At 36.6% G+C, this 26600-nt stretch overlaps 4 protein-coding genes, 1 non-coding gene and 1 pseudogene across 6 annotated transcripts; 4 read left to right on the forward strand and 2 right to left on the reverse strand.

Annotated features, from left to right (window-relative positions):
• Positions 1 to 650: 650 nt before the first annotated feature.
• On the forward strand, positions 651 to 5075 carry LOC116027566. Its single transcript, XM_031269268.1, has 2 exons — positions 651 to 1038; positions 4592 to 5075. Exons 1-2 carry the CDS (start codon positions 778 to 780, stop codon positions 4937 to 4939), a joined length of 609 nt encoding a protein of 202 aa, XP_031125128.1. The 5' UTR covers positions 651 to 777; the 3' UTR covers positions 4940 to 5075.
• A 1560-nt stretch (positions 5076 to 6635) lies between these two features.
• On the reverse strand, positions 6636 to 6707 carry TRNAK-CUU. The gene has a single exon. It is a non-coding gene; the product is annotated as a tRNA-Lys (tRNA).
• A 901-nt stretch (positions 6708 to 7608) lies between these two features.
• Positions 7609 to 11106, forward strand: LOC116027364 (cytoplasmic tRNA 2-thiolation protein 1). The gene is made up of 10 exons (XM_031268944.1): positions 7609 to 7777; positions 7859 to 7973; positions 8782 to 8924; positions 9092 to 9211; positions 9559 to 9671; positions 9763 to 9855; positions 9981 to 10021; positions 10245 to 10311; positions 10410 to 10521; positions 10646 to 11106. Exons 1-10 carry the CDS (start codon positions 7679 to 7681, stop codon positions 10808 to 10810), a joined length of 1068 nt encoding a protein of 355 aa, XP_031124804.1. The 5' UTR covers positions 7609 to 7678; the 3' UTR covers positions 10811 to 11106.
• LOC116027362 lies at positions 10738 to 15014 on the reverse strand (annotated as a pseudogene).
• A 3395-nt stretch (positions 15015 to 18409) lies between these two features.
• Positions 18410 to 22273, forward strand: LOC116027961 (ATP-dependent RNA helicase A-like). Of its 2 annotated transcripts, none has more exons than XM_031269763.1 (9): positions 18410 to 18552; positions 18833 to 18955; positions 20257 to 20337; positions 20430 to 20518; positions 20608 to 20682; positions 20823 to 20887; positions 20966 to 21031; positions 21314 to 21508; positions 21838 to 22273. In XM_031269763.1, exons 2-9 carry the CDS (start codon positions 18833 to 18835, stop codon positions 21921 to 21923), a joined length of 780 nt encoding a protein of 259 aa, XP_031125623.1. In that variant the 5' UTR covers positions 18410 to 18552; the 3' UTR covers positions 21924 to 22273. The 2 variants fall into 2 exon arrangements, with proteins under 2 accessions (XP_031125623.1, XP_031125621.1); XM_031269761.1 differs by having other exon boundaries at positions 18411 to 18552; positions 20963 to 21031.
• A 1257-nt stretch (positions 22274 to 23530) lies between these two features.
• On the forward strand, positions 23531 to 26568 carry LOC116027439 (monooxygenase 2-like). Its single transcript, XM_031269075.1, has 6 exons — positions 23531 to 23688; positions 23785 to 23931; positions 24763 to 24831; positions 25156 to 25318; positions 25410 to 25641; positions 25747 to 26568. The coding sequence occupies exons 1-6, from the start codon at positions 23615 to 23617 to the stop codon at positions 26301 to 26303; spliced, it is 1242 nt and encodes a 413-aa protein (XP_031124935.1). The 5' UTR covers positions 23531 to 23614; the 3' UTR covers positions 26304 to 26568.
• Positions 26569 to 26600: the final 32 nt, after the last annotated feature.

Consider the following 26600-nt stretch of genomic DNA (forward strand, 5'->3'; position numbering starts at 1 on the left):
ATTTGTGTTTCAAGTAACTTATACCAGGTAAAGTAAATGTAAAAAGTTTTAAGATTTGCACTGAATACAATATATAGATACATTATAGCACAATCACAAAACCTTTTAGATAGTACTTGATATAAGAGACACATAGTGTAGATCTAGACTTTCTTCCCTACTGCTAGAAGTATTACGTGACCAAAGGCCCCGAATATGGACTCGTGTTCACCTCGCAAGGTGGATCCGTGTCGATAGCATAATTTGTCACCCCCCTCCCTCACGCCTCGATAGAGCATCTATTTGGAAAGATGTAAATCATGATAATTAGAAGAACTCTCTCACTTTGAAATGTTACTTTCACACTACCATGGGTGAAAGTCGATGACTAGTTTCATATGAGTCTAATAACCAAACTTCATTAGTCTCTCTTTCTAAATTTCATCTATTTGACCAATTGAGCTTCTTTGACTTTATTTAGTACTCCTTACGTTGTTATACGTCGGTAATTAGGAAGAAAACAAGAAACAAGCAAGATGACTTTGTCGCGTGGTCACCCCCACAATCACCTTAGAGGCTTAGACTTAGCCCCACCCCTCTCCCAAGTGGTATCTCTCTTTCTCTCTCCTTTCCTCCTCACGCGTTTCATCGCCTATAAATACACCTCCGTCTTCACAAACAAATCCATCTTCCATAGCTCAAACACTTCATACTTTCTACTTTCTAATTAGCTCTTGTTTTCTTCTCAATTACGCAATTGTTGTGAATTATTGTTTCCTTTCACCGATCGACGACGACATGGCTCTCTCTTTCTCCACCGCCAAGCTCGTCGCCGACAGAATCTCCGTCGCTGTGAGGCGCGGGTACGCCGCCGCGGCGGCGTCGCAGGGAGGAGTGTCCGGCGGCGGGGTGATGAAGAAGGCCGGAGAAGCGTCGAGAAAGGAAACTTCGTGGGTGCCGGACCCCGTCACCGGGTACTACCGGCCGGAGAATATCGCCAAGGAGATGGACGCGGCGGAGATGAGAGCGGCTCTGATCAAGAACAAAATTAGACGAAACTGAGAATCATTAATTGCTTGCTTGAGATTGCTCATGTCTGGAATCTGGATTCTTGAAGTTATATAAAAGAAAATGGAATATTTTCCAGTTCTATAGAATTTATAAAATTATGATATGAGCTGAGTTAATCTCTTTTATGTGATGCTTCGTATTTTAGTTCAAATTCTACCTTTTTATTTTAAAAAGGAAAAACAAAAAAATAAATGTCGGGGTAAAAGTACAATTAATCATAAATATGAAGAGAAAATAGAGAATTATTAGGTGTGCATTAATGTTGTTCTTAATTATGAGCGTGTGATTTAAAGATCTCAGGTGGGACTTGGGAGACTTTATTAAATAATTATACATATATTTGATTCATTCTATATTTTTATGTATAAAATTTAAGACGAGATAATTTAAGTAACTCTAATGGCTGTTCGGAATTTTTTAAAGCCTGTCATTTCACTAATCGAATAAAATTTTGAATATTTTAGTTCGTTCGGGCGTTCGCCACTTTATTATGTAGATACTTTCAACTTTATTAGATGACATAATATAATATGACTACAAACAATAAATTAAATTCATTTTGACTATTCTAATTGTGACAAGAGAAATTAAAATAATCTTCTTAATAAAATTAAATATTAACTTGTTTAATTCAAAAATTAAATTAATTATTTTTGTTTTTTTCTACCAAATTCTATGTATAATTAATGTATGTACTAAAAATCCAATTGATGTGAATAATTACACATGCAAGGGGTCAACCAATAGAAGTGACAGCAAAATGTTTGTTGATGTACGACAAAGCTAAGAGCATCCTTTTATCCATTAAATTATTTTGTGTTTTTTGAGAAGTTTTTTAAGTGTGATTAAGAAAGAGAAAATAGGAGGGGATAAAAAAATTAAAACAAATTTGATATTTCAAAAAAAAAATCAGTTGTGCCTGATGCGCCCGAGTGGGCGCTGCTGTGCGCGTCATTGCTTTCCAACCCCACATGTTAACCAATGAACCTTCGCTTGTAGGAGCCCCCCATTTTCATCTCTCTAACTCTCTCTCTCTCTTCCATGTAGGCTATGTATCTAACAAAACCAAGTAATATGCACTCATAGGGGTGCTCTAAAGGGAATGGATTGAAAGCTTGACTCTCTCTAGAATTTGGAATTACAACTTCTTTAAAACAACAACAGCAACAACAACAACAATAATATTTAGATATGGATTGAAAGCTTGACTCTCTCTATAATTTGGAATTACAACTTCTTTAAAACAATAACAGCAACAACAACAACAATAATATTTAGATTCTGTTTCTATAGTTGACACATTTTGTAGTTGACAGTTTCTGTACATATAGGCATATAGCTAGTATATTATGTGTTAGCAATTATCAAGTTATTTGCTTACATATACAGAAACTATTAATTATATGTACAAAATGTGTTAACTGAAAGTATAAAGTTTTTACATCAAAATTTACAATGCAATATGAACTCTTATACATGGTATAACAATGGTAATTTAAAGGTCTCAGGTGCCGCACTTCATTAAATAGTTACACATTATTGACTTATTCTAGATTATTATTTTTTTTAAAAGAGTTAATTCCAGCAATGGTCCCCCGAGTATGTTGATTTTCCAAAATTGATCCCCGTCTTTTAATTTGGACAATTTTGACACTCAACTATCGAATTCTTTCCAATGTTAGTCCTTCCGTCAAAAGCCAGTTAAGTGGACGTTAAATGAAAGGGTAAATTAGTCCTTTCATTGTCCTTTTTGCATCATCAAACCTGGATGAGTAAATTAGTCCTTTAAATGAAGCTGACATCATTTTTGCATCATGAACCGATCTGGACATCGCCGCAAAGCCCTCCCGCTCCGCCTAAACAACACCATCTTGTCGAAGCACTACTGTTGACCATCTTGTCGAAGTCCTTGAGTGTTAGTGAGAGGGTGTTGCTTGGGAGGGTAGTCCCACGCACTATAGTGCAGATAATGGGTTGTTGCAGTGCTACAAAACCCATCAGTGTTGCAAATGGTGATGTGGAAATAACCTTTGGGTGAGGATACAAAATTAGCTTAGTACATGAGAAGAGTTCGCGGAAGGTTATCCCATCCTTATATGCAGTACTTCCACTCACACTCTGGACATCATTTTTGCATAATCGAACCGATCTGGACATCGCCACAAAGCCCTCCCACTCTGCCTAAGCAACACAAATCTCCAGTGTGATGGAGATTTCTCGATTGCTCGTGTGTGCGTCGGTCTTCTTTTGTGCAGATCAATTTCTGTGCTAACATCCCCTTGCTCACTGCCTTGCGACTCAATTTATGGGAATCGGTCACAAGTAGACGCATGATCGGCAATCAGATGTTGAATCCGGCCTTCTTGGAATCGGTCACAATCTGCGAAAATCTCCGTCGCCGGAAACTGCTTCGCTGCCGCCGCCCCAGATCCCCTATGTTCACCTGCTTAGTCCTCCTCTTTCTCCCTTAGCTTTTCCTATCTTACTGACTTCCGCTGGCAATTTGTAAGGGACGCACACAGGGTTGCCGGAGCCATAGCAGATTAGCAGGTTCCTTCCTATAGCATGTGAAAGGACTAATTTACCCTTCATTTAACGTCCATTTAACTGGCTTTTGACGGAAGGACTAACATTGGAAAGAATTTGATAGTTAAGTGTTAAAATTGTCCAAATTAAAAGACGAGGACCAATTTTGGAAAATCAACATACTCGAGGGACTATTGCTGGAATTAACTCTTTTTGAAAATACTTATTCTAGATTTTTTTAAGTCATACGTTTCTTTATTTTGACATTAATAATCAGAACATGTACAAAATTTAAGATGAAATAAGTAACTCTAATGACTAGTATCACCAAAATGGGTTGAGTATTTGGGACCTGCTAAATCCCACCATTAACAAAGTTTTAGAGTTTTTTTTTTAAATTATATATAATTAATAATTAATTTTAAAAATATAAAGCTCACCATTTAAATGGAATTTGTAGACCTCTAAGACCCTATCCAACTCAATTTACATCAAAATACTAAAAATTTATCATCAAATGTATTCTCACACTAAACTGGATATAGGGATGACAATGCGTCGGATGTGGGTTGGAGAGGGCTACATAAAACTCGAATCCAACCCAACCCATGGTGGTCGGGTGGGATTTTAGGTGGGTTTTGCACATAGAAACCGAATCCAACCCGACCCACCGTGAGTTTACTATTTTAAGACCCATGCTCCTCGACCCACCGCTCACTACCACCGAAAAATTCCGATCCATGCGAGGTGGACATCTGTGGACGGATTGAAATTGTCATCCCTACCGATCATAGGTAATTAGGAAGAAAACAAGAAACAAGGAAGATGACTTTGTTGCATGGTCACCCCACAACCAACTTGACTTAGCCCCACCCCTCATAGCTTCCAAGTGGTATCTCTCTTTCTCTCTCATTTCCTCCTCACGCGTTTCACCGCCTATAAATACACCTTCGTCTTCACAAACAAATTCATCTTCCATAGCTCAAACACTTCATATTTTCTACTTTAATTTCTAATCTCCAGCAGCTTAATTAGCTTTTGTTTTCTTCTCAATTACGCAACTGTTGTGAATTGTTGCCTTTCAGCGATCGTCGACGACATGACTCTCTCTTTCTCCACCGCCAAGCTCGTCGCCGACAGGGTCGCCGTCGCTGTGCGGAGGGGGTACGCCGCCGCCGCGGCGTCGCAGGGAGGAGCTTCCGGCGGCGGGGTGATGAAGAAGGCCGGAGAAGCGTCGAGAAAGGAAACTTCGTGGGTGCCGGACCCCGTCACCGGGTACTACCGGCCGGAGAATATGGCGAAGGAGATGGACGCGGCGGAGATGAGAGCGGCTCTGCTTAACAACAAAATTAGACGAAACTGAAAAGTATTGAGTATAAGGAGAGGTGAAATAGACTCATCTATTACTCACAATTGTCACAAGTTCTCAATTAACCCCTTTGATATAAAATAAGAGTTAATTTAATATATAAAATTTCTAATATTATCGTATTTACCAATTTTTTTACTTCTATTAGGTTGTCAGTTCACATTAAGCTGACATTAAAGTTTAATTAAAAAAAGTTACGACGTTATTGACATGGAATTTATTAAGGCTATAATAATTCCTATAAATTAAAACCAAGCAAATGTTAACAATATGTTCATCATCTTCGACTTTGTCTTCAGAAACCCATATTCGACTTCTTTTTTCAGCTTTGTCTTCTTAAAATCGTATCAACTTTGCTCGTCTAATTAGTTTGAAATATCTTCATCGTCAGCTTCATCGGGTGTGCGAAACAACTTGAAGTATGAGCTTGCGATGTACTGTCGTTGTGGATTGAAAAGTCTCAATTTGCACAACTTGCGAATTCCTCTCGCAATTATAATATAATTTCACATTCCGATGGATTTCCACTTTTTCGGTGGATTGAAGGATTCTAATTCCATGGAATTGAAAAGCCATGTAAAGGAAAATATTATTTTGTTGGACGCCATGGTAAAAAAAGTATTTTGTTAGTCACATCAACTTAACGGGACATCATGTCATCAAAATCTGATGGAGTTTGAAAAAAAATTGTACATGTAATAATTTTAAGAAATTCACGTATCAATTTAGCTCTTATTTTAGACCAAAAGATCAACTGAACACTTATGAGTAGTAGATATGTCTATTTGATCCTTCTACCAAAATTATAATATGACTTAGAGTTAAATCCTTTTTATGTGATGCTTCATATTATAGTTCAAATTATACTCTCTCTATTTTTTATTTTTTTTTTAAATATAGGGGTAAAAGAAAAATTAATCATAAATATGGAGAGAGAAAAAGAAAGAAGAATTAGGTGTGCATTAATATCATCGGGGATTAAATAATTATACATGTATTTGACTTGTACTGTTCTAGATTTTTATGTCATTTGCTTCTATATTTTGGCATTGATAATTAAAGCATGTATAAAATTTAAGAGGAAATAAATTATTGTGATTACTAGTATTAATAAAGTGAATTGACTGTACGGAACCTGCTAAAGCATGTCATTTCACTAGGCGGGGCAAGTCTATTATATTTTAACTTGTTCATCTATTAAATTTTTAAATATTATATTTAATTAATAATTAATTTAAAAGGTTATAAAGCCCGCTATTTGACAATACATATGGACCAATTAAATTCGTTTTAACTATTTTAATCGTGACAGGATAAATTAAAATTAAAATAATAATTATAATACATAATTAAATATTGACATACTTATATAATTCAGAAATTAAATTGATTAATTGTATTTTTGTGTTTGTTTTTTCTCCTATCAAATTCTATGTACTAAAAATCCAATTGATGTGAATAATTGCACATGCAAGTGGTCATTGGTCAACCAAGAGAAGTGATAGCAAAAGGTGTCTTGATGGGCGAACAAGGGGGATGGACTATGTTTAGAATTTGGAATAAAAAAAAATTCTATAAAATTTTTTTTTACTCTATATGGTGTTTAGTTTAGGCATATGTGTAGCACATAATATAGGAGTCTTCTGTATGAGTCTCTTCGAATAATCTAATTTAATACACGAGTTAACTGTGCCCACCATGGACTCGAACCAACGACCACAAGGTTAAGAGCCTTGCGCTCTACCAACTAAGCTAGACGAGCTTTTTTCTTTTCAAATCTTATGATTAGTGATGTGGATTATTCCTCGATCACTATGTACGGTCTATGTACCTGGGCGGTATCTATGCTGACAACTGAGAGGAGAGAGTTCCGACCGTTTACTGACCACGAAGTCAACCGACAGGACCCATTATAATGAACCGAGCAAGAATCCAGCTAGCAGTCGTTATGTCGCCTCTTTGATCTCCCCGACCATGTTAGGTCGGGACAACTGAGCCGACCTCCCCTCTTAGAATCTCAATCTTTATCACGATTGGTCAAATCAACCTCGGTTGGATCAATAGCGTTATGAACCTCATTACACGTGGATGAACCAACGAAGCCTCCGAGCTTCCCCTATGCATAAGCCCTATGTGTCGTACATGTTGATCTTCAGGCATGTGTTTCCCATTAATATTATATAAATGTCGCATTAAATGCAAAGAGTATAGACTTGTGACATTTCCAACTACCTAAGAGAAGCACGGGATCGTCTAACTTATAATCATAGCACCAAGCGTGCTACCTCAAACTAACAAACAGACTAGGGAAGGATTCGCACGCAATCCGACCTTTGTACTTATATGTATTTGTTAAACGTCAATTTTAAAATAATTGAAGAACTAATATAGATATATAAATAATTAAAAAAAAAAAGACACTATAAGCATATAATTCAAAAGAAAAAACATAATTTTCTCATTATTTTTAAGTACTTCTAGTACTGACTCTGTTACAGTGTAGTATCTATTCATTTTCTTATTATTTAACAATACAGTATTTGTATTTGTTAATTCCTAAAGGGCCGAATGATTAATTATTGTTTTCACGGGGCCAGAACGTAAGGGATTGAAAATATTGGGGCCAATATTAAACATTCCGCCGGGTTTGGAAGGGCCGAAGGGGCAATCTCCGCCAAAAGAGCGTTTATATTAACAAGAAGAAACCGGCGAAAACCGGCGAAGGCGATCTACATGGAGTCGGCGACGGCGGTGGCGAAACCGAGGGGTAGACAGTGCGTTATCTGCAATGAAAGACGCGCCGCTCTGAAACGCCCTAAAACTCTTCAACAAGTAAGTAGCAATCGCGGCGGCTTCCTTTTTTTAGCACCTCTCCCTGTCTTCTTACTAGCTCTGGTGTTTTTCCGATGACAGATATGCAGGGAGTGCTTCTACGAAGTTTTCGAGGAGGAGATCCATAGAGTTATCGTCGACAACCAGCTCTTCAAGCCCAGCGAACGCATTGCTGTTGGCGCTTCTGGCGGAAAAGGTCCCAATCTTATCATCCATTTCGTGCTTATTGTAATATATATGTGTGATATATTGTGATTGAAGTTTATTTATTGTGTAAATTAAGAGAAATTCTGTAATCTGCCTACTCATTTCATAGCTTTGAATTACATTGTACTGTAATTAATTGGACATGATTGACTGGTGAGCTCAATATTCATTAAGGTTAGTTGCAATGCTTAACATAAAAGGATAGAGAAGATAGAAGAATGAAAGAGATTCACTAAAAGGATATTTTTCTTTGGCTCTGGCCATCTTACTCTGATGTGATTAGATTTTTCAGTGATAAATTTTTCAAATGTATTAGTTGCCCTGTTATTTTGGATGAATTCCACTGCTAGGAAATATTTGTTTCAGCTGGAAAATTATAATTGCAATGTGGATCATGAATAAATGTTCATTTTTAGTATGTTGGTCCATTTTTAGGCAGTATACCAAATAATGAACCTTCAATATATTAAAAATGAACTTTGTGTTTTAGTGATCCATGGTTCATTGTTTAATAATTGGTCTCAGCTATCTTGCCTTGTTTAAGTGTTTCTATATTTTATGTGCATGTTTAGCTTTTTAACAAGTATCTTAGTGCTATGTGTAATTTGTTTTCATAGGTTCTAGTTGATTGCCTGGATTGCTGAAAGTTTCAATTTGTGTTACTATATGTGGACAAGTATTTCTCAAATTCACATGATCAAGGCCATCTGATCTGTAAAACTGAGGCCTTTTATATTTAATTCCACATGTTAAGAGTGCCATACATTGATTGTTTCTTAATTTTCTTCTTGGTTCAGACTCCACGGTGCTTGCTTATGTCATGTCAGAGTTGAATCGCAGGCACAATTATGGCCTGGATCTCTTCCTGTTATCTGTGGATGAAGGTATCACTGGTTACAGGGATGATTCTCTTGAAACTGTTAAAAGAAATGAAATCCAGGTGTGCATATGACATATTTATTAATTTTTAATCTCTTTAGTTTTTGAACTTTTGGAGTTGTGATTTTTTTTTTTTACTATTCATTCTTATTTTATTGAAGTGTATTTATTTGGTTATGGCTCTTATTCTCTTTGTTTGTTTTTGTCCCCCACTCCTGAAAAACCTAGTATGGACTTCCATTGAAAGTTGTTTCCTATAAGGAGCTGTATGGATGGACAATGGATGAAATAGTAAAGTTGATAGGTCTGAAGAACAACTGCACTTTTTGTGGTGTTTTCCGTCGCCAGGTAAATCTTTTATCTATTTCATCGCTGGAAGTTAGCTCTTTGTTCAATTTGAGCCTGTACAACACTGCCCAGGGAAGTTTGGGTTTTCATAATGTTAAAAAGAAAGCTCGATTTAGACTTAAAATGTTTTCTGTTATGCATTAATTATGGTTCTTTCTGCTAGTTAAATTGTAACCATCATCACTGCTGAAAACTGACATAATTATTATCAAGGTTTTAGAATACACTGATCTTTTGGGCATTAGATTTTGTCTGAGCACTTGCTTGTTTAATGCTGTGGCCTATCAAGTTTTGATCATTATAAGGAATTGTGCAATTTCTTATTTAGTAGTTCCTTTTTCTATAAGGCCCTTGACCGTGGTGCTGCATTACTGAAAGTGGACAAGCTAGTAACGGGGCATAATGCAGATGATATAGCTGAAACAGTTCTTTTGAACATATTACGTGGTGATATTGCCAGGTAGTCGTTTCTAGTTTAGTGTTTTTCTTCTATTCTTCCTTTTTCCTTCTTTATAAATTTGTTAACACATTTAATATTCTTAAAATACTAGGTTGAGTAGGTGTACATCTATAATTACTGGAGAAGATGGACCTATTCCTAGATGCAAGCCTTTCAAATACACATACGAGAAGGAAATTGTTATATATCCTTTCATTTTATATATATTGAAGACTTTATTTATTGGAAAATCTCTTGAGTAGGAATGTAGGATTTCTACTATCTGATTCTTATCACTTATTGATTGAATTTCCTTAACTTACTGAATACGTATGCATACTTTAAAAAGTTGGATTACTTCTCCACTGAATGTAAGTGTAAATTCAATCTTGTTTTTTGTTTATTGTAATATTTTTTATTCAATTTTTATAATTGAGATTGCATGTGACATGTTTCATGAGATATGATATTGAATAAGCCAGCTTCTGTAATTGTACTAGTGTCCACAATTCCTGAGTTTGCATGCTGCTATTTTTGTGCTCAAGTGGTTCTTATTCCTTATGTAAGAATTTTAAGTAGTTCGTTTGGATTCAGGCATTTACTCTCCAAATGCATATCGTGGCTTTGCTCGTGAGTTCATTAAGGATTTAGAGAGAATCAGGTTAAAATTCCTGCCCGGTTGGGATTATTCATCTTTGGTTCTTACAGTATTCAAAACTCTGGATCCATACTAAGTAATCTGTCTATGGTTCATTACAGACCACGATCCATACTGGATATCATCAAATCTGGTGAGGACTTCAGGATCTCGACTTCCACAAAAATGCCAGAACAAGGAAATTGCGAACGATGTGGTTACATATCCAGCCAGGTAAAAAGACAATTTTACAAGTATATTTTCAGTACACCTGCCCATATTGTAAATGGTTTGTTCTTTTGTGCCTGAATCTTCTATTTGATAGTTGGGGATTTATTCTTTTGTGTCTAATTTGCAGAAATGGTGTAAAGCATGTGTTTTGCTGGATGGACTAAATCGGGGTTTACCCAAACTGGGAATTGGGCGTAGCCGAGGACTTAATAGTGATAATACCAAGAATACAAAACAAGCTAATGGCACCAAGAATTTGCAGAGCAAACAGTGTGGAAGTTTGGACTTCTGATGCATATTTACAAATCAATTAAAGAATTTTGCAACAGAGTATTAATCTTATCCCTGCTTCCCTTAACCATCTACTACCCCCATTTCTTCATCATTCCTACAAACTCTTCATAGTTAATATTCCCGTCCTGCATAGTAATTGAACGGAACATAGCTTTTAGGCGTCACTACTGAAGAAACTATAACGGGAAGGAGGGGATAAAGTTTTTCTGTGAGTTTATACTTACTTTATTTGTATCTACATCATTGAGGATTTCATCAATGGTGGCTTCATCCCCCATGCCATATTCAGTAAAAGCTTGTCTAAGCTCCTCTCTTGTGATGTATCTGACAAATTTAATGGCAGATTATTATCGCACACCTGAAAACAAAAAAACAGAAAAAGAATAGAAGAGTACATACCCACTATCATCCTTGTCAAAGTGTTGAAAAGCTTTGTACAAGTTCTCTTCTTTCTCAAGCTTATGCCGATGCATGGTAGCAGTGATGAACTCAAAGTAGTCGAGAGTTCCATTCTTGTCAACATCAGCCTAGGAGGAAAGACGGAAGTAATGAGATGAATGCTGCAGTCTGAAATTTCGGAGTAGTAAAATTCTTACTGCTTCCATCAGCTGTTGTATTTCCGTTTCTGGAAGTTTAGATCCAAGCTTAGCTAACCCAGTCTTGAGTTCTTCGTATGTGATAGTGCCACTCCTATCAGTGTCCATATTGTTGAACATCTCTCTCAGCCCCTTGATTTCCTCTTCTGACAAGGTTTTTGCTATGACCTTCAAGGAATACACATTTCAGGCATCAAGAGAGTGCAGAAATAGACAGAAAACTGAAAGGCGCAGGAAAATGATGCGGTGCAAATACCAGAAAGTGATTAGAGCTTCATGAAAAAAAATCAGGTTTGCATTTGCAAGAAACTTAGCATTATAACCGTATTACTGGTACCTTCAAAGCAAGCTGCTTCATCTTGTTCATTGCTCTGAATTGCTTCATCCTGTTTAGAACAGCACTATCAATAGGTCTGTCTGATGCATTGCCATCTTCCTTGAGCCATGGATGTTCTAGTTCATGCATCATGTTCCAAATTTTAACGATGCTTTACAAAAATGAACACACACTCACACAGACACCCAGTATATCCTTAGTTTACTGTACATTTGAATGGTAGATTAAAATTTTACTACTTAACTTTGAGGTTAGGCATTTGGTTAAAGAACACGAGTTAGAATATCCACTCACCAAGGGCTTCCGCTGCAGTTATCCTTTTTCTGGGATCCACTGCCAGCATTCTTCTGATAAGATCCTTTGCATCAGAAGATATGGAAGGCCAAGGAGGACTTTTTAGATCAAGCTGTCCTTTCAGAATTTCTTCAAATGTGCCTTTATCATTGTCTGAAGTGTAGCAAGACAATTATTATTAAGATGTGGAAAAATTATGTGATGCAGAGCTAACAGGTGGGGCAGACATAGCATTGGCCATTTCTTACTTGCACAAGAAATGGGGCATAGAGAGCATATCTATGTGATGTCTGCCCATGATGATGTTGTTTTTAGCATAGGAGAATGGAATATTTTAGCCATCAAATGTTGGCCATGTAATGTCAGGTCAATAGGAACCAAGGATATGATCTTATCAGAGACCAGATCATGGAAAACAGAGAGATCTTGTTCACTGAAACATGCTGAGTTTGATAAGTAATGAGTGTAACCCACTAGCCCAATGGATGTAGAGCCAATAGTTTTACCATGGACCTGGGTCCACCTTGCAAGGTGGATTCATCACAATTTACATACTGAGTGTTGACAATTTGAGTTGTGAACATTCAGTATATAAATTGTTAACATTCAGTAAGTAGATTGGGTATTTTGGATCCTGGTCCACCTTGCAAGGTGGACCCGGGTCCATAGAGTAATTTGCCATGTAGGAACGCCTTTAAGAGAGTTGTCCCGAATGGGGATTGATTTTGACTTTCAGAGTCTAACCAAGTTTTAGTCGAATTAGTCTTATTTTGCAAGATGCAGATATCTACTTATGTATATCTTATAAATACCACCTTAACCTAGTTTTTACATCAAGTTTGGGTTATTATCATGATAAGTTCATTCTTTTGACATGAAATGACAATAAGAAACCCACACAATTAAGATAGGAAGGGTATATGTGGAGGTAAAAGTATCATTACCTGCACAGAATGGAGGAAATCCACTCAAAAGGATGTATAGTATAACTCCAGCACTCCACACATCTATCTCCTTTCCATAGCTCTTTCGCAATACCTCAGGGGCTACGTAGTAAGGACTTCCGGCAATTTCTTTGTACACTCTGCCTGGACAATGATTGTTCTTTGAATTCATGGGTTATTAACATAAGAGGTTGATGTTCATGTCAGAGCTTAGAACAGTGACAAACAACATAAGGGGGTTAAAAAGAGTCTTTATAAAAGATAATTAACTTATTGTTTAGCTTCCAAATCTTCATGATGCAATTTGTTAGTAAGTTATACCTATTATTTTAATTTACAGGAGCCCGTAGACCTTGTGATTTTAGCAAGCAAAGGATGACAAAGAGGTAAACATTGTTCATAACTAATCGATTCAAACCAATAAGATCAAATGATCAATAGCCAGTCCTCACGAGGAGTCAGAACCTTGAACTTAGTGGTTACCAAGCAAATTGGCTCTCTAAGTTGGGAAAGTTATACCTATTCTAACCCGTAAATCTCAATTCAAAATTCATGAAATTTGTTTGGACAAATCTCGCTACACTTGTTAAACATCAATAAATTGATGACTTTAGCCACATGTGGCTACCATATATACGATCTTTAGCCACATGTCGCTACCATATATACAATCAAATACTGCAGAGAATGTGATTTGCTATAATAATATTTTAAGAATATTTAGAACGATATATAATTATTATATAAATTATAACATTAAATATTATATAGTGCAATTGAAAAGATGGTTTGAATTGATTATATTTTGTGATGTTATTCTTGTTTGAATTCAACCAAATATCAAATTTTAACTAGCCGTAGTCTTTCAAAGAGAATTGTAATTAATTTGAACCACGGATTGTAACAATTTGAAAGTTGAAGAATCATGTCAATTTAAAAGTTATGCTTGGAGTACCTCATATGACATTAATTGTTGTTATTATTATTATTATTATTATTATATTATTATTATTATTATTTCATATAGAAAAGAACAGTAACCGTCTAACAGAAATAATTAATGATCATTGCCACGAAGCAAAAAATTTCAAAATTTAGTTGAAGAATTGAATAATTGAAGAACTGAAAGTGAGAGTTTCAAATTTCAACTTTACCTTCCTCAATGAAGACAGACAGTCCAAAATCGGTGGCCTTCAGGGGCGAGTCATCATCTCTGCTCACAAACAAGAAATTCTCAGGCTTAAGGTCCCTATGCATCACTCCCATGAAATGGCAAACATGAACCACATTCACAATCTGCCGCCCAATCTTCGCCGCCTCCTTCTCGGAGTAACTCCCCTTCTCCGTTATCCGGTCAAAAAGCTCCCCGCCGGAGCACAACTCCATCACCAAATACAGCGTCCTCCGATCCTCATACGCCCCCTTGAACTCCACAATGTTCGGCTGCCCAGTCAAATGCTGTAACATCATAATCTCCCTCCTCGCATTCTCAATATCCTTCGTCGCCACAAGCTTCCTCCTCGGAATCGCCTTGCACGCGTATTTCAGCCCCGTAGATTTCTCCGTACACAAATACGTAACTCCGAATTGTCCGCGCCCTAATTCCCTGTCGATATCGTAAATCGTGGAGATATCCACTAACAGATTACCTAGAATCGGTCCGATGTGTACGTTCGGCGGAAGCGTAGCCGATCTCCCGAATTTCGGCGGCACGAAAGTATGAGTCGCCGATTTTTTTGGCGGCGGCGGCGGCGATTGACGCGGCGGCGCTTCTATTGTTATCTGATGAGTGAAGCTATTAGCGGCGTCTGGATCGGATGAAATCGGAATCTCTGTCCTCCCGGTAGGGCAGCATTGACCCATTTATTGAAGAATTGAAGAAGGTAAACTGTAAACAGCTGGGGTATTGAAGTACGGAGAACGTTAATGGCGATTTTGTGGGAGGATTGATCAATGGTGAGGGTTTATTAAGGTTTGGTAGCTTTTCGAGGTTCTTTGCTTTGCTTTTTTACCTTTGTTCTCGCTGGATTGTTCTCTTCTTCAGCCATGTTTAATTTCTTTGCATGAATGTATACGTTTTGTATCGGTTACAGTAATACCGGACGTGGGAAATGTTTGCGGGTCGGGCTATCCCATGTTGTGACCCGGGAATTCATATAGTTACTTATGACTTATGAGCTATGACGACTTTGGTCAACTCGAGTTATTAATTTATTGACCTTCTTAAAAAACTATTTATCTGAACTGGATCAATCTAGTAGTGAGTCTTGTGACTTTTCATTTAAACGTGTCATAACATTTTCGAATCATAAGGTACTTGATTATTTCATTTTTTTGTTGTTACTATTACTCTTGATATTCAGTAATTATATTAAATTTTAAAGAAAATGACACTTTTAATCCATTAGTTATGACTGAAATATAAATTTAGTTATTTGTGATGTAAATTTAATTGTTTCAATTTCTAGTGGATTGAAATTCAACTAAGATTTTAATGTTTTTTTTAAAGCAAAACGGAACTGTATTAACTAGTGAACGAATACAATTTGGGGGAGAAACCTCCAAAGTTAGACGTACGGACTGAGAGTCAGAGCATTGGCCAGCTGGTTTGTTGAACATAGAATAAAACGACAAACAGATTCGTAAAAATGGTTAAGTAAAAAATGACACTGATCTAAGATGGGACCAGTATAAGAGAAATCTCTATTTCTTTTGGAGATAGCAGCCACAACATTGTTGCAGTAAGATTTTAGTAATTAAATATATATCATGCATATATTTGCCTTCATTTTGTCAAACAATTTGCAAAGTATCTTGCCAACCTTTTTGCTAAAGAAGTTGGTTCTTTCCCATAAATTTTAACAAATTAAACGTGCAACTATTGTTGAACTCTATTTGGCAAGGGTAAAAAGCTAGGGTAAAAGACTGAAATGGGAACGACAGGCCCTCTATTGACAAATTAGGGAACTCGAAGGAATACGGACTAAACTGGGAAAAACTCTTTTGGGAAATGCGTTTGGTGGCAGAAACGCATTTTCCAAATGCGTTCCATTTTTTTTTTTATAAATACGGGATTTAAAAGCATTTCCCAAACGCGTGTATAGTCTAAGATACACTAAACGTATTTGACAAATGCGTTCCTCGTATACAAACCAACGCACGTGCGAAATGCGTTAAGTTAGCCGGTGCCGGCTGTACTCCGGCCACCAAAAAAATACAAGGAACGCATTTCTCAAATGCGTTCCTCGTATATACAAGAGGGCTGTCAGCTTGGATTTCGTGCCGAACATGAAACCAGATGAAACAAACCCATTGCTACAATTTCTTTCAAAACATAATATTTGAGATTTGAGAAACAAACCCACTAAATCTTCAGGTGTGGGCTGATATCATAATGGAAAACCCAATGCATAAACGCATTTCACAAATGCGTTCATTGTATATACGAGGAACGCATTTGAGAAATGCGTTCCTTGTATTTTTTTGGTGGCCGGAGTGCAGCCGGCACCGGCTAACGTTCCTCGTATGATACGAGGAACGCATTTCGCACGTGCGTTGGTTTGTATACGAGGAACGCATTTGTCAAATACGTTTAGTGTATCTTATACCATACACGCGTTTGGGAAATGCTTTCAAATCCCGTATTTAAAAAAAGAAAATAAAAATGGAACGCATTTGGGAAATGCGTTTCTGCCACCAAACGCATTTCCCAAAAGAGTTTTTCCCAGTTTAGTCCGTATTCCTTCGAGTTCCCTAATTTGTCAATAGAGGGCCTATCGTTCCCATTTCAGTCTTTCACCCAAAAAGCTATAACACTTGTTGATCCATGAAACTCATCAAAATTTTACTTAAAGAATTTTGTAGGCTGCTCCATACCAACCAATTTTAAAATGTTCAAATTATAGAGATAAATTTACTTTGAAATTGTGTTCATCCTTGTCAAAATTTTATCACATTGCAATTTTTGAACTACACTCTATAAGTAAATAATTTAATTTATTTTATTTATTTACTTTGAGCATTTAAGAAAAACTACACAAATATTGAAATAGTATGGATGTCAACAAAGATCAATAGGTAGATAATCTATTTCAATAGCTCTAAAGATCACATAGTTTGAACTATTTAGGTCTTTAGGATTACAATGAGAAGCAAATACAATTTATGTAGTATACAAGATTGTTATTGACTACTCTTTGTGGAGCATACCCCTAATTGCTCTCAGAACATATACACAATGTACCATTACTTTGTTATTTTTGTATTATTTTTGGGAACGAGAGGGTGATATCTGGAAAATAAAAATTATGAGGGAGCCTACACCCTTGCATGCACGCAACATTATTCCATAAAGCCCAACATATCATGCCTCGTAATCTCGGAACACCCTGGTGGTGAGTCTTTGAACACCCTCCATTCTTCATTTCTTTCCACATTCATCTTGGCAAGCCAATCCACAACAACATTCTTTGTATTTTTTGCTATAACATTCAACAAATCACTTCCAATATCTACCTCTTTGAAACTCCTATCCTAACTCATTCTAAGACTATAATAATGATCCAAATTTATGCCATGGAAATATTTTTTTATCGGACGGAGGGAAACCCCACACCAATGCTATGGAAATATATTTATTAAGATTTAGCATTTATTGCAAACACTTTACAATTGTATTGACTTTTACTAAGAAACTGAAATCGTATTTTGGTAATCAATGATTGAATGATAAATACTTTAAAAAGAATCATATTTTGGTAATAAAGATTATGAAAATTTGTTAATTAACGTATGAAGTAATAATAACATCATATGACATAGCAATAACAATGCTAACAAATTTCATATTTTAGAACTAAAACTCATAGTTACACATATGGCAACTAAAACTCTCTAAAGTATACAAAGAATAGACAATTAGGGTCGTTGCCATATCATATTTAGGCATAATATTCTTATTTTCTTTTTGTTAGATAAGTTATTAATTGATAAATATACAACTAAAATTGTAAGAATAACAGGTGAGAAACAATTTACTAAGTTATAAACTAATCATACTTACTAATTACTACCTAAAATAAACAATATGCAAATAGAAGAAATTAAATATTATTGAATTATGATTAATATTTTTGATTTTAAAACATATTAAGTAAATTGAAAATTATATTTATTTTATAAAAATATATAATTACGAGGAAAACTCACAATATAAGAGAGTGTACTTGATGTATTAAAAAAGAAAAACAGAGTGTACTCGATGTATTAAAAAGAAAAAGAGAACTCACTTGAAAAATTTCGTGATTTTCAAGTGTGAAAATCATTTTTAGACAACAAATTTCAATATTATATCACGAAATTGTTGTTTAAGGTTTTTAGTAGGATTAGGAGGGCAAATCCTTTTCCCGGTTAAACCGGGAGAATAGAGTTAGGGCAGCTGCCCCGAACCGGCTATAAATATTTGCAACTCCGCAGCAAAGCGGCCAGGGCGTAAACGAAGAAACGAAGCCGAAGAAGAGGGCTCTTCTCTCGTGGAGCATACTAATCTTATCCTTATTCAAAGCCACAGGTATCTATGGATAAAAGCTTCACTCATTTCAGATCCTAGCCTCAGTTTACTGTGTTTTTATGGTTTCCCGATAATGGATTGATGAAACGATAAACCCTAGCTTGAAATTCAGAAACCCTAGATTCTGTTTACTGTTGTGTTCAGCGGTTTAATTTGATTTTTGACTCGGAGATCCAACCTTGTACGGAATAAAATCCGGGATTTGCTTCAAGTTTTGTTTTTGTTTTTGTTTTTGGAGGTTACGGTGTTAAAGCAGTGAGTTTTTGTTTGTTGTGGATAGATGGATCGGTACCAGAAGGTTGAGAAGCCTAGAGCAGAGACACCCATTGATGAGAATGAGATTCGGATTACTAGCCAGGGAAGGATGAGAAGCTACATAACTTATGCTATGAGCCTGCTTCAGGTATACTGATTATAGTAATTGGTGCACACCATACTTATTTGATTCACATGTATGGATTCATGCTGAGTATCTTATATGCTTTTGAAACTATACCTGTGTGAATGTTTTACTGTCTATATGTTTTGGTTAAATAAATTGGTGCTGAGAGTTTGCCTATGTGTGTTAGACACTTAGACTTAAGTTATGATTTAAGGTAAACCGTTCATAGATAACCAAATAAAGGAAGAAATTTTACCAGAATATGGTATATCTTTAGAAAAGAATTGAAGAGAAACCTGAGTCTTGCTAAGTGTGAGTTAGTCCTAGTTTCACCTTCTTACTACCACATCCTTGTTCCCTTGCTTTTTTCATCCCTAATCCCTAGGAACTCCATTCTTTTTATACATTGTGGCATATAAATAGCTATTTCTGAGAATAACTGGAAAGATACCACTTCCAACCACAAGTTCCTCGAAAACATTGAGGAACTTAAGCTTTAGTACAATAGTACTGCACAATATATTGAATGCACACCTGAGGTGAAGTGACTGAACACACTAGGATGAGCAATTCTCACCTGAAGCTATGGAGTCGCTGATAAATTTCTGGGGAAGCTTTGGAGTTGACAAGCATTAGATTGGGATTCGATGAAGCTTTTGGAGGATGGGTTGGCATTCTTAAGACTGAATCTCGCCTCAAAGATTATGTTCACTTGGTTGATGTATTAAAGCACAACTTTCTTCTATTGTGCTTCAATCCATTTGATTTGAGACAATCACTTTTGACATTTGCGGTCTCATCTAAATTTTATGGGTGCTTCCTAGCTCCTACAAAATGAGGCTGTTTGACTAATTAAAGAAGTACGGATTTTTGAAGGGAGTCCACATTCATTGTTGATGTGGCAGCAAATTGTAGCGGATGAATTTAACTATGAATTTGGACATCCTCATTAAAATGAGAACTTTTCTTTAATTAGTGCGTACATTGAACAACTGGCCTGTGATTTTTTAATATTTTGGTATAAAGGGTCAGAAGTCTTCAAACTTCTTAAACAAATGCTATTAGACTACTGAATTGAAAAAACTCCAAATATGCACTTAAATTCTGGAAACAATGCATTTATGCCCTCTTGATGTGATGCTACGTCTTCTTCATTGGACGAAGAGTCATCTTCTTCCACCTGAGGAATCCTCTTCTCTATACCTGAGAAGTTTTACCAATCTTTGAATGTCCTACACACAACACATCAAATTCATTGATGTATGGTGTAATGAGACTCTCAAAAGGCTGAATTTTGAGTTATTGAATGCCTTTTAATGTAGGAAAAAGGATCCGATGAGATTGTGTTCAAGGCCATGGGTAGAGCAATCAACAAAACTGTGACTATGGTGGAGCTTATTAAGGTTTGCCCTAACTCATTGTTCTTATGTTTTTTGCTCTTCTTAATTTTGTTTTCCTTATCATGATTTTTAAAATTATTTTATTCTTATTGTAGAGGAGGATTGTTGGTCTTCATCAAATCACATCTATTACATCCACTGATATCACTGATACATGGGAGCCCCTGGAGGAAGGCCTCCTTCCGTAAGAGCACCTCAAACTGAATTTCATACTCTGTTGAATGTCAAGCATTTTGAAGTGGCCGTCCCTTATTTTCTTTGTTTTGGTTGTAGATTGGAAACCGTCAGGCATGTTTCAATGATTACAATTACTCTCTCTAAGAAGGAGCCTGATACAAAATCTGTCGGGTGAGTGTACAAATTTTTTAGTGAATGTAGAACATAATATCTCCTTGTGAGATTTCTCCTAACAAATATTAGTTGAGCCAAATCAAAAATGCTTTTTGGGTGAATGGATTTTGGTGAGAGTACCATTTATTTTTCTGCAGGTATCAGCCACCCATACCAGCAGATCAGGTGAAGGTGTTTACAGAGATTGATTATGAAGGAGGAGGTATCCTATTTTGCTACTTTACTATTCTTGATGTGTGTAATTGGAATATCATCTGATACTTAATTTTTCATCCAGAAGGATCACCTAATGTTCGAGGAAGAGGCCGAGGTGGTAGAGGAAGGGGCAGGTCTAGAGCTGCATCTGGTATGGATTTTGATTATCAGCTACTAGCTGATTAAGATGACTTTTCCATAGAGTCTTGATCTGTATACCGTTCAATTAGGATATATATTTACTTTATACGGATGATCTGAAGTGAATTTAGTAATATAACATTATTTGTCTAGTAAAATAGTAGATTCATGCATATTGTTAGAACAGGATTCCTTGTACTGTTATTTTGTGTTGATCATAGCTGCGAGGCATTAATTTTTAATTTTAGTCTCATATTTGCTTGGTAATGATGATTTTTACATCTTGATGCAGGAAATGGTTATATGGGTATGGAGTATGATGATGGTGGTTATGATAGAAGTCGCAACTATGGTGGTAGGGGAAGGGGTCGAGGTAGAGGCCGTGGATATTTCCGCGGACGTGGAAGGGGCGGTGGTTACAATAGCCCACAGTTTGATACCCAACAGGACGGTGGCTACAACCACGAGGCTCCTCCGCAGGGCCGAGGTACTGCATTGCGTATTTCTATACTAAATAACATTTGCTCTTGTGCATTACTCTTTCTTTCAAGCGTCTCAAAACTTGCACATAGTAACCCATGGGACCAACATGACTATCCATCCTTTTTTTTTTAGGACTATTGACTCTATTACATTGTAGTATCTGTTCATACATATTTTCTCAACCTGTTGAATTACAAAGAGTCAACATCGCCTTTACTGAGGCTTGAACTCATGACCTCCCATATGGGAGAGTCACTACATGCCATCTGAGCACAAAGTGCTTGGCAATTTCAAACATGAATTCACTGTTTCCGTGGGTGACAACCTGTGCAGGCCGCGGTCGTGGAAGGGGACCTCGGGGGAGAGGGCGTGGATTCAAATCAAATGGGCCGATCCATGCGGCAGCTGGAGGTGCTTAGTTGGTCAAAAACCGGAAAGCATTACAGCAACTATGATGTTCTAAGAGTGCCTGCTCAATTTCTCTATGTTATCCTGTTTTTTTTTTCTCAAATTGTTGCGAGTATTAACTTTTAGGATGATATTGAATTGATCCTATAATCGTTGTAGACTAATTTTAGAAATTGTGTCCACCTGTTTGTGGTGAGCCTTTTTGTTCTCTTTTTTTCTTCTTTTTTGTTTTCTTTTACCATTTTTATTAGCTTGTTTTTAGGTGTTTGTTTAAAGTAGAAAGGACTTGTGAGCAGCACATTCTTTAATTTATCTGTTAAGACAAAGGTTGTCACATTAGCAAAATGTTCATTTTTGTTAATATTTATTATGTCTTGATAATTTTTTATACCATTTTGCAGTTCTTTGATTGGATTGAATGTCATCAAGTTCATCGTGTGTATGCATATATATAGTTGTTAACAATTATAAATACTGTATTGGAAGTTTTGAAATGTTTGCAAGGGTGTATTCAATTTAGAGTTTGAACTTTTGTAGATTTTTTAATATGATTTTTAAAAAAATGTTTCTAAATGTTTGTCCTACCCTTAACTAACAAAGTGATGAAAATCTATAAGATCCAAGAAAAGTATAGAAAGATTATATAAAAATCATTTAAAATTCATTACTTTAAAATTCTTTAAAACTTTATAAAAGTCTACCCTCACTTTAAAACTCTTGTCTTAGCATTTGTGAATGAGAGTAGATTTTAGGCATGTATTTAATGCATGCCTAATTTATCAAACTTAATGTTATACCCTTAACCGTACCCTTCATATAACACAAACCATAAACCCTTTTGCTTTACAAGAAAATCCACAATTACCATGTGACTTAGCAGACAATTCCATGCACTATTGTCTACGTTAACTTTATGTGGACCGCTAGGCTTAATTCTTAAATCTCTGTATTAAATTCCATCTAATTAACTCATAGACAAGTTCACAACAGCAGCAGTAATAATAATAATAATAATAATAATAATAATAAAAGAGTTAATATACAATTTAATCTTAGTGTTTTTCTCGATTTAATTTTAAATGACTTTTTGTGCTTAATTAAGTCATTAACTTTGATGATTTTTTCAATTGAATCCACTGTTAAAATAATTTAGTAATTTCACCACTATTAATACCTAATTTGGTCTTCAACTATACTGATTTTTTTTTTCAATTTAGTCATTGATTCTAATAGCCGATGACTTAATTGGAAAAATTAAAGACCTAATTAAACACAAAAAATTATTTAGGACTAAATCAAGAAAAATTATTATATTCGAGAATTGAATTGGGTATTAAAAATAAGGAAAATACTACTTATACTCCCAAATTATAATTTCTCTCACAATTGACAACAAGATGAAGATAACTAATCATCAATTTGACACGTATGGAGTAAAAGTGGGTGAATAGAAAAATGAGTGTAGTAGTACTCTAAAAATAGTAAAATATAGTAAAAAAACTTAGTCCAAAATGCATGGCTTGACGCCTTGACTGAGGAGCAAAATTCATGATTGGATAACGTGGTGGGCTGCGCTGGTGGCGGCTTGAACAAGGTGTCAAATGTCGACGACTTGAGTGACGTAGGCGATGAGCTCAGCCGTGGCCTATATATAGTGACGATGACGACTTGAAACGAAGGAGAGGTAGCTAAGCTAGTAATAATGGAGATGAGAGAGGACATTGTTATAGTCGGCGCTGGTATTGCCGGTCTCGCTACTGCTCTCGGACTTCACAGGTAACAAATTAAAACCACTTCAATTCATTCAACCCGGCCCGGCCCGGACCGCAGTGGCTAATCTCATCTGATAATGCATTTATGCTTGTACTTTAGGCAGGGGCTGCGGAGCATGGTTCTGGAATCATCGGAGTCCTTAAGAGCCGCAGGGTTTGCGCTTGGCTTGTGGACCAATGCCTGGAGGGCACTCGACGCTCTCGCCATCGGAGATTCACTCAGACAACAATCTGTTCAGAATAATGAGTGAGTGACAAATTTACTGTTCTTACCACTGTTTGCAACTGTTAATTTGTTCCTTACTGTTAACATGAGTTTTTTTTTTTTTTTTTTNTTTTTTTTTTTTTTTTTTTTTTTTTTTTTTTTTTTTAACAACTACCCGAGAGTGTGCAGTGGTTTATCCTAACTGGCAATGGACTAGCTCAAATAAAAAAGTCTAATACACAGCCTCCATGGGAGCCGAACACACTTTAATTTGTGGTCGGTTACATGGTTAGCTCTAGAGGCTAGTTGGGCTGTGCGCTAGTTGGACGGTAGAGGCGCGCCTAGGCACTAGGCGGGCGCCTAGGCACTAGGCGGGCGCCTAAAAGACTAACTAAAAAAAACAGTGCAAATGTGCGGGTGTATATATGTCATATTATATATATATATATATATATATATATATATATATTAGCAAGGCCGAGCCGACCGGATTAACTAGGTTAACTTGATGAAATGGACGAGTTAACTCAACTGAGTTAGGCGCTAGGCTGCTAAGTCGGCTGAATTAGGTGCTAGGCGGTCGCCTAGGAGGAAAATTGCCACGGTTTAGAAGCTCTTAGACCGATTTTTGCAACAGTGGTCGGTTATCAAGTGAACACTCAGACCAACTTCGTTTTATTTAATTTTTTGGTGATGAGGGAGTCACTAAACCTGCCTTGTCATCTAGCTGATAAAGATTGACCCTTGACCGGCTCAAACTAAAAAGGCCCTAGCTATATGAGCCTTCTTGTTTACCAAGCCTAGATGGTTGTGGAGAATATGAGAGAGTCTGTGAGTCTTGAAAGCTTCTGATTGTTGATAAATGGTGTGCAGGTTTCAGGTTTTCTCTGCAGATTCTGGTCTCCCAACTGCTGCTATACCACTGCAAATGCATAAGAACCAGTGAGTTATACCAAACCTTTATGCTGATTCTTGTATGGCTTTCATATATATTAGCTTATTGTATGAGTCCTTTATGCCTTTCTGGTTAGTCTTCAATAAACAAACAATTCTCTCTTTAATAACAGACAGTGGATGGAACATATATAATGTTGTTTCTTCTGCTAAAATCTTTCAGAGGAATATGACAATGTTTAAAGAATAGTTGGAGAAAATTTTTATTTGCCTACAAATTTTGTCTGAGTCCTTAAAATTGCGGTTTTAGAAAGACATGGAAGTCAGCTAAGCATGGCTATTGTTCTGTTTTAATTTGATGTTATGGAGTAGACATTTTGAAAGCCGCTGCATGAGAAGGAAAGTGTTACTGGAGACATTACACAAAGAACTGCCCGAAGGAACTATAAGGTACTCTTCGAAGGTTGTTATGATTGAGGAATCGGGACTGTTCAAATTGGTTCATCTTGCAGATGGATCCATTATCAGAACAAAGGTAAAAGATTTTAGTGTTTGTAAGTAAATCTAGTCAATTATGAGATTCTCAAACTGGCTAAGATTAAACTGCCATTTTCTGTGTCCTCAAGGTTGTGATTGGGTGTGATGGAGTCAATTCCGTGGTGGCCAAGTGGCTCGGGCTCCAGAATGCAGTTGATTCCAAGAGGTCAGCCATTAGAGGATTTGTGGAGTGTCCAGAAAAGCATGGGTATGAGCCAAAGTTCTATGCTTTTTTTGGAGGTGGTGTTCGTTTCGGCTTTCTTCCCTGTGATGAGACGGGGTTGTATTGGTTTTGCACTTACAATGAATCCACTGCCCACTGTAAGCAAACGAATGCATATTCGTTCTGAACATCTTCAATTCCTACACAACATTCTCGAGGGAAAATCTTAACGAGTTTAATTTCCTGCTGTCAATCCATTGCAGTTGATGAAAGTGCAGAACAAGATCCAGTTAAACTAAAGGAGTTTGTGCTAAGCAAGACTAGGGATGTGTCGAAAGAAGTGACTGGCATTCTCGAGAGAACTCCACTCGACTGCATTTCCTCTGCTAAGTTGAAGCTGAGACTACCATGGAATATTTTGCTGGGAGATATTACCAGAAGCAACATTTGTGTAGCAGGCGACGCCCTTCATCCCATGACGCCAGATCTCGCGCAGGGCGGATGCTCAGCGCTCGAAGACAGCATTATCCTCTCCCGGTGCCTTGCAGAGGCGTTCTTGGCAAAGCCAAGGGGCGACATTGCAGATGACCAAAAGGCCAGCGAAGAATTCAATAGAATCAAAAACAGTCTCGACAAATACGCTAAAGAGAGAAGATGGAGAAGCTTTGTTCTCATCACTGGTGCTTATTTGACTGGTTTCATTCAAGAGAGTAATAACAAAGTGATCAGCTTCCTGAGAGAGAAGTTCTTGGCTCGTTACACTCTGAGGATTGTGCTAAGTGCAGCTGATTTTGATTGCGGGAAACTGCTGTTATCTTGATTAAGATAGTCATTTCAATATCATTTTATTTCTATTATACAAAGCTCGATTATGATTTAGATCATAAAGGGCAAACCAGGTGAATTCTAGACGGGGAACCCAAATTTAAAACCTAATTTTATGCTGTGTAATCTGATATTAAAGAAAAGATTATTCACTAGACCTTCGAAATTAGATACTAGTTGCCTTATCTTTTGTTTGAAGTTGTTTGTCAGCTTATGTATAAGAATAAATTTTGTCCAAATAAACTAAGGCTCAGCATGAATCATGTTGATGGCGACTTCTTGTCTGGCTGTA

The sequence above is a fragment of the Ipomoea triloba genome, chromosome 8 (genome assembly GCF_003576645.1).
Source record: "Ipomoea triloba cultivar NCNSP0323 chromosome 8, ASM357664v1".
In the NCBI taxonomy this organism is placed as follows: Eukaryota; Viridiplantae; Streptophyta; class Magnoliopsida; order Solanales; family Convolvulaceae; genus Ipomoea; species Ipomoea triloba.

Bases quoted from the DNA above. Each gene is read 5' to 3' on its own strand.
- LOC116027566 (XM_031269268.1), top strand. From the start codon at position 778: ATGGCTCTCTCTTTCTCCACCGCCAAGCTCGTCGCCGACAGAATCTCC. The intron at 1,039-4,591 runs TGAGAATCATTA...CTTTAATTTCTA, and splicing joins AGAACAAAATTAGACGAAAC to ATCTCCAGCAGCTTAATTAG.
- LOC116027364 (XM_031268944.1), top strand. From the start codon at position 7,679: ATGGAGTCGGCGACGGCGGTGGCGAAACCGAGGGGTAGACAGTGCGTT. The intron at 8,925-9,091 runs GTGTGCATATGA...TGAAAAACCTAG, and splicing joins TTAAAAGAAATGAAATCCAG to TATGGACTTCCATTGAAAGT. The intron at 10,022-10,244 runs GTAAGTGTAAAT...GTTTGGATTCAG, and splicing joins GGATTACTTCTCCACTGAAT to GCATTTACTCTCCAAATGCA.
- LOC116027961 (XM_031269761.1), top strand. From the start codon at position 18,833: ATGGATCGGTACCAGAAGGTTGAGAAGCCTAGAGCAGAGACACCCATT. The intron at 20,338-20,429 runs GTTTGCCCTAAC...TTCTTATTGTAG, and splicing joins CTATGGTGGAGCTTATTAAG to AGGAGGATTGTTGGTCTTCA. The intron at 20,519-20,607 runs GTAAGAGCACCT...TTTTGGTTGTAG, and splicing joins CTGGAGGAAGGCCTCCTTCC to ATTGGAAACCGTCAGGCATG.
- LOC116027439 (XM_031269075.1), top strand. From the start codon at position 23,615: ATGGAGATGAGAGAGGACATTGTTATAGTCGGCGCTGGTATTGCCGGT. The intron at 23,932-24,762 runs GTGAGTGACAAA...AATGGTGTGCAG, and splicing joins CAATCTGTTCAGAATAATGA to GTTTCAGGTTTTCTCTGCAG. The intron at 25,319-25,409 runs GTAAAAGATTTT...TGTGTCCTCAAG, and splicing joins GATCCATTATCAGAACAAAG to GTTGTGATTGGGTGTGATGG.